Source organism: Triticum aestivum, chromosome 3B (genome assembly GCF_018294505.1).
Source record: "Triticum aestivum cultivar Chinese Spring chromosome 3B, IWGSC CS RefSeq v2.1, whole genome shotgun sequence".
NCBI lineage: Eukaryota > Viridiplantae > Streptophyta > Magnoliopsida > Poales > Poaceae > Triticum > Triticum aestivum.
Window position 1 is genome coordinate 591,279,129 of NC_057801.1, and position 11,848 is coordinate 591,290,976.

General features: G+C 41.9%; 1 protein-coding gene across 3 annotated transcripts; it reads right to left on the reverse strand.

The window, feature by feature from the left end:
- Window positions 1-7,000: 7,000 nt before the first annotated feature.
- Window positions 7,001-10,134, reverse strand: LOC123071121 (rhomboid-like protein 20). 3 transcript variants are annotated; one of them, XM_044494612.1, is made up of 8 exons: window positions 10,002-10,134; window positions 9,759-9,859; window positions 9,476-9,616; window positions 9,316-9,382; window positions 8,437-8,444; window positions 8,247-8,348; window positions 7,793-7,918; window positions 7,001-7,284 (listed from the first exon to the last, which is right to left on the reverse strand). In XM_044494612.1, the coding sequence occupies exons 1-8, from the start codon at window positions 10,024-10,026 to the stop codon at window positions 7,129-7,131; spliced, it is 726 nt and encodes a 241-aa protein (XP_044350547.1). In that variant the 5' UTR covers window positions 10,027-10,134; the 3' UTR covers window positions 7,001-7,128. The 3 variants fall into 3 exon arrangements, 2 of the variants coding, with proteins under 2 accessions (XP_044350547.1, XP_044350546.1); XM_044494611.1 differs by having other exon boundaries at window positions 8,437-8,588; XR_006434137.1 differs by lacking the exon at window positions 7,001-7,284 and adding an exon at window positions 7,294-7,565 and having other exon boundaries at window positions 7,688-7,918; window positions 8,437-8,588.
- Between the last annotated feature and the right edge of the window lie 1,714 nt (window positions 10,135-11,848).

Below are 11,848 nucleotides of genomic sequence, written 5' to 3' on the forward strand. Positions count from 1 at the left end.
GTTTAATCATACACTGAGAAAGATAGGGGCTTATAGTGTTGCCTCCCAATGTATTCACCTTTGGGTGATGTCAACAATAATAGTACATGCTAACTTACATCCAATTGGATATATATATCAGGATCTTCCCAACACGAAGTGCTTGCCAAAGGATAAAATGAAAAGGGGAAAGGTGAAGATCACCTTGACTCTTGCATAAAGTAAAAGACATAAAGTAAAAGATAGGCCCTTCGCAGAGGGAAGCAGAGGTTGTCATGCGCTTTTAGGGTTGGATGCACAAAATCTTAATGCGAATGAACGTCACTTTATATTGCCACTTGTATATGGACCTTTATTATGCAGTCCGTCGCTTTTATTGCTTCCATAACAAGATCGTATAAAGCTATTTTCTTCACACCAAAAGATCATACATATTTAGAGAGCAATTTTTATTGCTTGCACCGATGACAACTTACTTGAAGGATCTTACTCAATCCATAGGTAGGTATGGTGGACTCTCATGGCAAAACTGGGTTTAAGGATATTTGGAAGCACAAGTAGTATCTCTAGTTGGTGCAAGGAATTTTGGCTAGCATGAGGGGGAAAGGCAAGCTCAACATGTTTGAATGATCCATGACAATATACTTTAACTGAGATGTGAGAAAACATAACCCATTACGTTGTATTCCTTGTCCAACATCAACTCTTTAGCATGTCATACTAAATGAGTGCTCCCAATTATAAAAGATGTCTATAATCGTGTATTTATATGTGGAATCTCTCTTCCTTCAATATTCTTTCATGAATTGTTCAAATGACCAATACAATGCTTTCTAACCTTCAATAAATTTACAACCTCTACTTCTTAGATGTGAAGTCATTACTCCCCATGGGATAAGCAAATGAGACATATATAATTTCAAATTTATGACAATCAACTCATTCAACAATTTACTCATAGGATATAAGTGAAGCACACGAGTAAATGAAAAACTACTCCAAAAAGATATAAGTGAAGATCAATGAGTAGCTAAATAACTATGTGACTATGTGAAGACTCTCTCTCATTAAAGAATTTCAAATCTTGGTATTTTATTCAAACAGCAAGCAAGGCAAAACAAAATGACATTGCAAGGATAGCACAACTCATGTGAAGAAGCAAAAACTTGGGCTCAACTGATACTAACCAATAGTTGTTGAAGAAGAAAGGTGGGATGCCTAACGGGGCATCCCCAAGCTTAGATGCTTGAGACTTCTTGAAATATTATCTTAGGGTACCTTGGGCATCCCCAAGATTGAAATTTTATGTCTTCTTAATTCCTCTCATATCATGGTTTCTCTTTTTATCAAAAGCTTCATCCACAACAAACTCAACAAGAACTCGTGAGATAGGTTAGTATAAACCAATGCAAAACCTTATCATATTCTACTGTAACAAGTCACTAAAATTATTATTCAACATTGCATACTAAATGTCTCTGCATATTTAATACTCCTATCATCAAATAGAATCATTAACAAGCAAACATATGCAAACAATGCAAACATAGCAGCGATCTGCCAAAACAGTATAGTCTATAAAGAATGCAAGATTCATCATACTTCCCTAACTCCAAAAATTATAAGAAAAATACTAAGCTTTAGAAGATTTATCAGAGCTCAGTATGCAAAAATATTCAACATTATACCATTCTCTGACTTTTCTAGGGAATTTTTGAAGCAGTGGTAAACTTTCTGTTTTCAAACAGCAACATGTATACTAGCAAAATAAGCATGGTAAAGGCTATCCTTGACTTCTTTATTGAAAATATAGATGCAAAACATTATTCTAAATAACAGCAAGCAAATACTAACAAAATAAAATGACGCTCTAAGGAAAACACATATCATGTGGCGAATAAAAATATAGCTCCAAGTAAAGTTACCGATGAACGAAGACGAAAGAGGGGATGCCTTCCGGGGCATCCCCAAGCTTAGGCTCTTGGTTGTCCTTTGATATTACCTTGGGGTTCCTTGGGCATCCCCAAGCTTAGGCTCTTTCCATTCCTTATTCCATAGTCCATCGAATCTTTACCCAAAACTTGAAAACTTCAACCACACAAAACTCAACACAAAACTCGTAAGCTCTGTTAGTATAAGAGAATAAAACCACCACTTAGGTACTGTAATGAACTCATTCTAAATTCATAATGGTGTAATATTTACTGTATTCCAACTTCTCTATGGTTCATACCACTTAATACTAGCCATAGATGCATCAAAATAAGCAAACAACACACGAAAAACAGAATCTGTCAAAAACAGAACAGTCTGTAGTAATCTGTATCAAACGTATACTTCTAGAAATCCAAAAATCCTACAAAATTAGGAAGTCCTAAGAAATTTGTAGACCAATCCAGAGAGAAAAGAATCAGAACAAAATCACGTTTATGTGAATTAACAAAACTAATTTACTGGGTGCAAAAGTTTCTGATTCTCAGCAGGATCAACACAACTATCACCGTAAGCTATCCTAAAGGTCTTACTTGGCACTTTATTGAAACAAAAACTACAAAACATGATTACTACAGTAGCATAATCATGTTAACACACAAAAACAGTAAGGCTAAATATTGAGTTGTCTCCCAACAAGCGCTTTTCTTTAATGCCTTTTAGCTAGGCATGATGATGACAATGATGCTCACATAAAAGATAAGAATTGAAACATAACGGGAGCATCATGAAGAATATGACTAGCACATTTAATACTAGCCCACTTCCTATGCATAGGGATTTTGAGCAAACAACTTATGGGAACAATAATCAACTAGCATAGGAAGGCAAAACAAGCATAGCTTCAAGATTTTCAACACATAGAGAGGAAACTTGATATTATTGCAATTCCTACAAGCATATGTTCCTCCCTCATAATAATTTTCAGTAGCATCATGAATGAATTTAACAATATAACCAGCACTTAAAGCATTATTTTCATGATCTACTTGCATGGAAATTTTACTACTCTCCACATAAGAAAATTTATTCTCATCAATAGTAGTGGGAGCAAACTCAACAAAATAACTATCATGTGAGGCATAATCCAATTGAAAAATAAAATCATGATGACAAGTTTCATGGTTATCATTATTCCTAATAGCATACAAGTCATCACAATAATCATCATAGATAGCAACTTTGTTCTCATAATCAATTGGAACCTCTTCCGAAATAGTGGAATCATCACTAAATAAAGTTGACACTCTTCCAAACCCACTTTCATCAATATAATCATCATAGGTAAGAGGCATGCTATCATCATAACAACTTTGCATATCAAAACTTGGGAGGCTAAAAATATCATCTTCATCAAACATAGTTTCCCCAAGCTTGTGGCTTTGCATATCATTAGCATCATGGGTATTCAAGGAATTCATACCAACAACATTGCAATCATGCTCATCATTCAAAGATTTACTATCAAACATTCTATAGACTTCTTCTTCTAGCACTTGAGCACAATTTTCCTTTTTCATCATACTCACGAAAGATATTAAAAAGATGAAGCGTATGAGACAAACTCAATTCCATTTTTTTGTGGTTTTCTTTTATAGACTAAACTAGTGATAAAACAAGAAACAAAAAGATTCGATTGCAAGATCTAAAGATATACCTTCAAGTACTCACCTTCCCGGCAACGGCGCCAGAAAAGAGCTTGATGTCTACTACACAACCTTCTTCTTGTAGACGTTGTTGGGCCTGCAAGTGCATAGGTTTGTAGGACAGTAGCAAATTTCCCTCAAGTGGATGGCCTAAGGTTTATCAATCCATGGGAGGCGTAGGATGAAGATGGTCTCTCTCAAGCAACCCTGCAACCAAATAACAAAGGGTCTCTTGTGTCCCCAACACACCCAATACAATGGTAAATTGTATAGGTGCACTAGTTCGGCGAAGAGATGGTGATACAAGTGCAATATGGATGGTAGATATAGGTTTTTGTAAACTGAAAATATAAAAACAGCAAGGTAACTAATGATAAAAGTGAGCGTAAACGGTATTGCAATGGTAGGAAACAAGGCATAGGGTTCATACTTTCACTAGTGCAAGTTCTCTCAACAATAATAACATAGATAGATCATATAACAATCCCTCAACATGCAACAAAGAGTCACTCCAAAGCCACTAATAGCGGAGAACAAATGAAGAGATTATGGTAGGGTACGAAACCATCTCAAAGTTATTCTTTCGGATCGATCTATTCAAGAGTTCGTACTAGAATAACACCTTAAGACACAAATCAACCAAAACCCTAATGTCACCTAGATACTCCATTGTCACCTCAAGTATCCGTGGGCATGATTATACGATATGCATCACACAATCTCAGATTCATCTATTCAACCAACACAAAGTACTTCAAAGAGTGCCCCAAAGTTTCTACCGGAGAGTCAAGTCGAAAATGTGTGCCAAACCCTATGCATAGGTTCATGGGCTGAACCCGCAAGTTGATCACCAAAACATACATCAAGTGGAACGTGATATCCCATTGTCACCACAGATAAGCACGGCAAGACATACATCAAGTGTTCTCAAATCATTAAAGACTCAATCCGATAAGATAACTTCAAGAGGAAAACTCAATTCATCATAAGAGAGTAGAGGGGGAGAAACATCATAAGATCCAACTATAATAGCAAAGCTCACGATACATCAAGATCGTGCCATAGTGAGAACACGAGAGAGAGAGATCAAACACATAGCTACTGGTACATACCCTCAGCCCCGAGGGTGAACTACTCCCTCCTCGTCATGGAGAGCGCTAGGATGATGAAGAAGGCCACCGGTGATGGGTTCCTCCTCCGGCAGGGTGCCGGAACGGGCTCCCGAGAGGTTTTTGGTGGCTACAGAGGCTTGCGGTGGCGGAACTCCCGATCTATCTTCTGTTTCGATGTTTTTAGGGTACGTAGGCTTATATAGGCAAAAGAAGTCGGTCGGGGGAGCCTCGAGGGGCCCACGAGAGGGTAGGGCGCGCCCAGGGGGGTGGGCGCACCCCCCTATCGTGTGGCTTCCTCGATGCTCTTCTGACGTGAACTCCAAGTCTCCCGGATCATATTCTTCCTAAAAATCACGCTCCCGAAGGTTTCATTCCGTTTGGACTCCGTTTGATATTCCTTTTCTTCGAAACACTGAAATAGGCAATAAAACAACAATATGGGCTGGGCCTCCGGTTAATAGGTTAGTCCCAAAAGTAGAAAGCCCAAAGACATTGCTCCGCTCATCTATGATGCAACCGTAAGAAAGAATTGGAAAATCAGAGAGGCACTGTTGGACAATGCTTGGATATTCAAAATCTAACTATCAAACAATTTCTCGATTGCTCACTTCCGTCAATTCCTCCAACTTTAGTCTAGCGTTCGAGACTTTCAGCTACAACATGACATGGAGGACGAAACACACTGACAGTGGGCACTACTCTGCAGCTTCCACCTACAAGGCACAATTCCATGGCATGCTCCGCTCGCCATTGGAACAAGTGATCTGGAAAGTTTGGGCCCCTCCTAAAGTGAAGTTCTTCGCTTGGTTGGACGCCCAAAATAGAGTGTGGACTGCGGACAGATTGGCCAAACTTGGTTGGCCGCCCAAAATAGGGTGTGGACTGCAGACAGATTGGCCAAACGAGGGTGGTCAAACGGTGGCCTTTGTCCCCTCTGTAGGCGCGAGCAAGAAACGGTCGATCACCTTACTTTCAGTTGTCGGTTTTCCATTTGGCTTTGAGACATGATCTAGGAACGGCTGCAAAACACCTCTGTCTTGCATCATTTTGAATCCGCCAAGGAATGGTGGGTCGCGCTCTCCGCGTTGGCCTCCCTTGCCTTGCTGACCTCCCGGGCCCTCTGAAACGAGCATAATGCAGGGGTGTTCCGCCACAAAAGTGCACCGCCATTTGTAATTCTAGCCCTCATCAAAGGGGAGGTGGCACTTTGGGTTGCCGCCCGGGCTAAGAAGTTGCGTTCAATCATACCCGGAGAGTAATCCCTTTGTATGGTGACAGCGTGTGTTGTAGCCCTAATAAACTCTATTCTTCTCTCTTAATTAATATATGAGGCAAATCTTTTGCCTTGGTTTAAAAAAAACGATGTTGAAATTCTTTTCAAAGCGTACACGAGGATACTCGCTTGCTGATATATTAGTAGTTCGTCTTTGTACGATCGCCACATATGTACCTCTGAGCAATTTGCTCCACTTGTCCATGCAAGCCTAAAACTGTTCTTGTTCTTCTTGCTTCTGTGATGGATTTTCTGAACCTCGCGTTCGGTCCTGCACTAGTACTTCTCCGGATAGATATATACATTAACTTTTTGTATTGGGCTCAGATAAGCAGCTATGATCTAGGCAGCTGCAGATAGGTATTAACTACTGTAGTATGATTGTAAACCAAAACTGTTTAACTGCTCGTGATAATCTGCAGAACAGCTTCAAGTTCATAAGTTGCACAACAAATTCGAGTTGTGGCAAAAAAAAAAAAAATTTGTCCTGTCTATTTTGCATCGCTGAATTCATGTCTTTTATCATCAACTAAAGCCTGATCCTTCTGGGAGATGCCAATGTAATTGAAAGGTTCACCAAATCATCAAAATGTTATGGTCAAACAATCTCTGAGGTTAGAAATGTCACTTACTGAACTGTGCTTAAATTCTTCGCATATTTAGGGTCCTTCATTAACCAAACACAGCTTAAATTTCACTAATTCATTATTCATGAGTTTTTTTTTAACGGTCACGGTGTAAGACTCCCCCACCTGAAAATATATCAAAAGGGAATTGATCCAGTTATAAGGAAAACCACTTGAAAACTATATTCATGAGGCCGATGTACATCAATACAAATTCTTAACTAAACTTTCCATGAACAAATGTGAAAGATAAGATATTCAGACAGTAGGTAGGAGGATGCATTTTTTATGCTACGCAGAACTCATTTGCAGTTCAGGGGAGTTCCAAAACAGAGATATTACCACACGCAGCAGCCTAGCTGGGAGTTCCTATGCATTTCTTTTCCATGTTTCTAACTTATGTGGAATGGAGTTTCAAAATTAATAATCCTGAAAATAGTCTGGACCAGAAGAATCTGTTAAGTAAATGCTTCACATTTACAAAGTATCGGATATTGTTTCTACGTGGATTGTGCTTCAAGCAGGATGTTCGAGGCTAAATTTACATCATTAGTTGTCAGTGCAAGAGCCTGAATTGCAGAAGCACGATCAAAACCCATGGAAACAAGCGTGGCAATTGATGACTCCGTTGGATCTGGGGTGGTGGTGTGCACGCCCTGGATCAAAATTGACAAGGAAAAAGGGTCGGTTAAATCAGGGATATCCAATGTGCTCCATCTTAATGATGACCATCTAACTTTATTGAAGAACAAAAACTAATTATAACACCACTTGATCTTGTTTGACAAAACAAAAAGGTTGTCTTTAAGAAAAACAGTCACTTGATCTTGTTAGGATCATAAGCTTATTCCAAATATACATTTTGCAGGGATATTATAACGGTAAAATCTGGATTTCCTCGAGCACTCTTATTGTATTCACGAATAATAAAATACTCCCTCCGTCCCAAAATAAGTGACTCAAAAATGACTCAGCTTTGTACTAACTTTAGTATAAAGTTGAGTCACTTTTGAGTCACTTATTTTGAGACGGAGGGAGTACTAAATGGAATGAATACTCAATGAGGCATTTTTTTCTTCTTCAAGAAAATAGAGCATTGCTTTAGAATATAAATGCTGTGATCTGCTAATCTCTCAACAAAATCAATCTATTGCAAATACGTGCCTGCATTTGACGAGCCTGGAGATCAGGAATGTTTTCATCAGTTGTTGCAATTGGCAATCTTTGATAAGAGTTGTTAGAGAAGGGCCATGACAACCGCGAAAACAGTGAAGTTGCATACTCTGGGACCTGTAATGATTCAAAGTTCCCTTTACAACGCAAATACAGGCGCATCCCATATGGACATGTAAATCTTACCAAGGAAACACAAATAGAAATATACACAAAAGAAAATCGCCATTAAGAAAATCTCCTAACCAGCGGTTATACTTAATCATTTGTGTCAATGTCATCAGATATCTCAATTAGAGACATGATTATCAGACATTGGACCATATGTAGAAAATAGACGAGTAGACTATAAGCAATTGCACATAGAAAGCATGGTTATCAATTATTACTTCGATAAGATGTAGAAACATTATTCAAACTTCTGGAAAGATGTTGTTACAGTCACCTTTAGCCTGCGGATACCAAATATATTCAGACGGTACAAAAGCCCAGCCAGTATACCAGACAGTCCAGGTATAACAGAACGTCTTCCAGATGAGAAAAGAAGCTGAAGATATAAAATCAAAATATAAAGCTACGACACAGCAGAACTGTGGAAGATTCAAGACAAGGATAACAGTTATCTTAGGACCGACCTGGAGCCCTGCCAAATATACGAACGACTTGTCACATAATTGCAGTCCAAATATGCGAAACTTTGTTGAGATGGGAATGTCAAAGAAGAAGGGTACATAAGATGCAAATATGAGGCCATATGGTCCAGATGTTAATGGATTGAAAGATGGATCTGCGCATCCAAGACTGAGATGTCAGATAAAAATGGAATACGACTAAACAGATGTCATGAGGAGATAAGAAAAGCAAATAGTATCACAAACAAAAGTAAATAAACAGGTGAATATAGTGCAACAGTTAGCAACGGAAAAGGCACCGAATTTAACTTGGTGAAAACTACAGATTATTGGTTATTTTGTTTTCCTTGATTAGAATCAATCACACGAAGCTTGCTCACAAAAAGGCTTAGATACATGAGACAGAAATATTTTATGTGAAGAAAACAAGCTTTAAGGCTTTAAGCATCAATGCTTGGATGAGAACAAACAGCTCATTATTGACACTGGCAACATAAGAACAGTCTATGAGCGAGATACGTCAATTAGAGATCTAAACATGATTATTAGACATTAGAGATCTGAACATAACAACACAGTGGCCCTTGAAGATATTAGGAATTAACCTTCAGGACACACAAAAAGAACATGGTAAACACAGGTTACAGATCTTGATTTTTAGTGCAAAGAAAACTATGTTGAAAGGAAACCACGTTTGGCCATGAAAAGGCGCTCATGATCTTTAAGGAGATCAATTTCCAACTTTATATGCATTTAGATGGTAGATGAGCATTCACATGAAGTACCCATACGAAACAAAGAAACTGATCGGAACACTAACAATTTAAGCAGCATTTGACTCGACTAGGTGTTATGAAAATGAGAAAAAGCAGTAATGCATACCTTTCAGATAACCTAAAGCTAGGATCTGAAGCAGTACAGACACCGTCATGGAGAAGATTATGAATACCTACATGTTTATATAGAAAACTATATCAGCATCAGCAAATTAAATACAGCAACTGCATGTGCAGCATCTTAAAAATAATATCCTCCTACTTACAGCATACTTATTTGAACCTATCTGACGCTCGAACACCCTGAAGTAGTACAGCAAGGCCACTCCAAAGATAAGCTCAGGCGACGACGAGAAGGCGAACAACGAGGCAATCACCCTCCATATCCGCAGATTTTCGTACAGATTCTGCATTACAAAAGGATATGGTGAACTCAATCAGCTGCATTTCGCAACATTTCCGTGTGATCACCAGACACCTAGCAAACCGCAGCTCAGACAATAGGATCTAGCACACGCACTGGGTAGTGGGCGGGGTAGGTCGACTTGCCTGGTGGGACAGGCCGAGGTCGAGGAAGCGGGAGCGGAGGCCGAAGGGGACGGAGAAGAGCGCGGCGGCGACGACCACGGCCCTCGACACCGGCGCATTGTCTGCAGCAGAGCAAATCGGGCCTGCTGGTCAGATCGCACTACCGATGCTGCGAGCTACAGCAGTAGACAAGCAAAGGAGAAACGAGACCAAAAGGGAAATCGAGACTTCGATTCAGTTGGGGGAAAGTAGTAGGTTGCGTACGGAAACCCGGAAGGCCGCCGCTCATCGCCGGCGGTCGGGAGGGGGGGCTGGAGGAGACGAGCGGCCGGTGTCCCGTCTGGTGCTCTGGTCGGTGGATGCGCCCCCGGAGCAGGTTGCGCGCCGACGGAGCAGCTTCAGGATTATAGCTGGCCAAACGGGCCGTGCTAACTGGGCCGGCCCGGTAGCACGCAGGCCCGGCACGACCCAGGCACGGCACGGCCCGGGCTAAACGGGCCAGGCCCGGCACGCGGCACGCCATGGGCCGTGCCTGGGCCTGGAGGCTAGGCACGCGGGCCGGCACGGCACGGTCCGTTTATGTTTTTTGAAAAATATAAATATATATGTCCTATATAAATACCGAATACCCTAATATGTTTAATATTTTCATAGTGCATGCGTATTTTATTAGTGCTTGAATCTAAGTAGTAGTAGTGTTATAGTGTAGTCTTTGTATTTTTTATCCTTTTGTAATTATAGAGTATGTCTTGTATTCTTTTATTCTTTTAGATGGGAGTTTTAATGATGTACATGTGCTAATAAAACTCTAGATTTATCTCACATAATAGTCTACCAGATTTTGCAATTTTCTAATTTTTTGGCCTTTTTTTGCTGTTTTCAGAGGTATTGCGAAGAAAAAGAAAAAAATCGCGCCAGACGGCCCAGCGTCCTCCAACGGGCCGGCGTGCCTGGGCGTGCCGCGTGCCGGCCCACGTAGCCTATGTGCCGTGCCTGGGCTGCTAGCTCCCGCCCGTGGGCCGGCACGGCACGGCCCGGTTATTATTCGTGCCGAGACGGGCCGTGCCGTGCCAGGCACGTTTACGGCGGGCCGGGCCCTGCTGTGTCGGGCCGGCCCGTTTGGCCAGGTATATTTAGGATCGAGCCGAGTCTGACCTGTGGAAGTGCAACACACGTGGAGATGGCTGGTGGGACCGCGGAAGTTTTGTGTTTTGATCACTTCGTCTCGCTATTTCGATTTTGCTAGTCCTTGGGAACAGCGTAGCGTAGCGACGCATAAGGACAATTCCGGCGCGCGACCCTATCCTGTTCCGGTGCATCCGTTTGAGGTAGAACGTATGAATAGTGTAGCCCAACGCGCGGCTTCAAATGGACAAATGTCTGGATTTCGTCCGTTTTCGACCCATTCTCAATCCAAATTTGTGCCTAGTTTGGGATGAAACGGACATCGCGCGGACGGGCTCGACGCACGCCCTTGTCCCCCGTGGCCTGTCTGTCGGGGGTCACTAGCAGTCCTTTCGCTTCGAACGCCTCCACCCGCTCTCCCCCGCCGCCGGCGCTGGCACTATTCTTCAGCCGCCTCCTCGCTGCTCACCTCCCGGACGTCCATACTAGAGCACGTCTCGACATGGCCGTCACCACGCCCGCGCTTCCGTATGAGTTTTGGCCGTCGCTTGGAGGAGATTTGGCCGTCGCCGTCGTAGCCGGTGGTAGAGGTGATACGACCGCCGGTGACGTTCCACGACAGCTCCAGACGAGTGCTCCAGAGCGGCCAGTAGCCGGCCGCCAACCACCCTAGCTGCATCGAGGTGATCATCGCGGCCTCTTTGCCACCACGACCGCAAGGTGTTTGACACTTTGCCCACAAAGGTATGGATAGTGGAGATGAATTTTTCTTCCACCACTTCATTTATTCATCGGACGATTCGTCCTCGGATGATGAAGATCTTGTGGTGGTTGCACTGGTCGTTCACGACCACACTGAACGGCAACTTCCTCGGTACAGGGGGTCACTCCCTGGCCATGCTCCCAAACTGAACCGCAACAGGGAGAGAGGCCACGCCCTGCTCTATGCCGATTACTTTGCGAACACCACGCTCTTCAACCCGGAT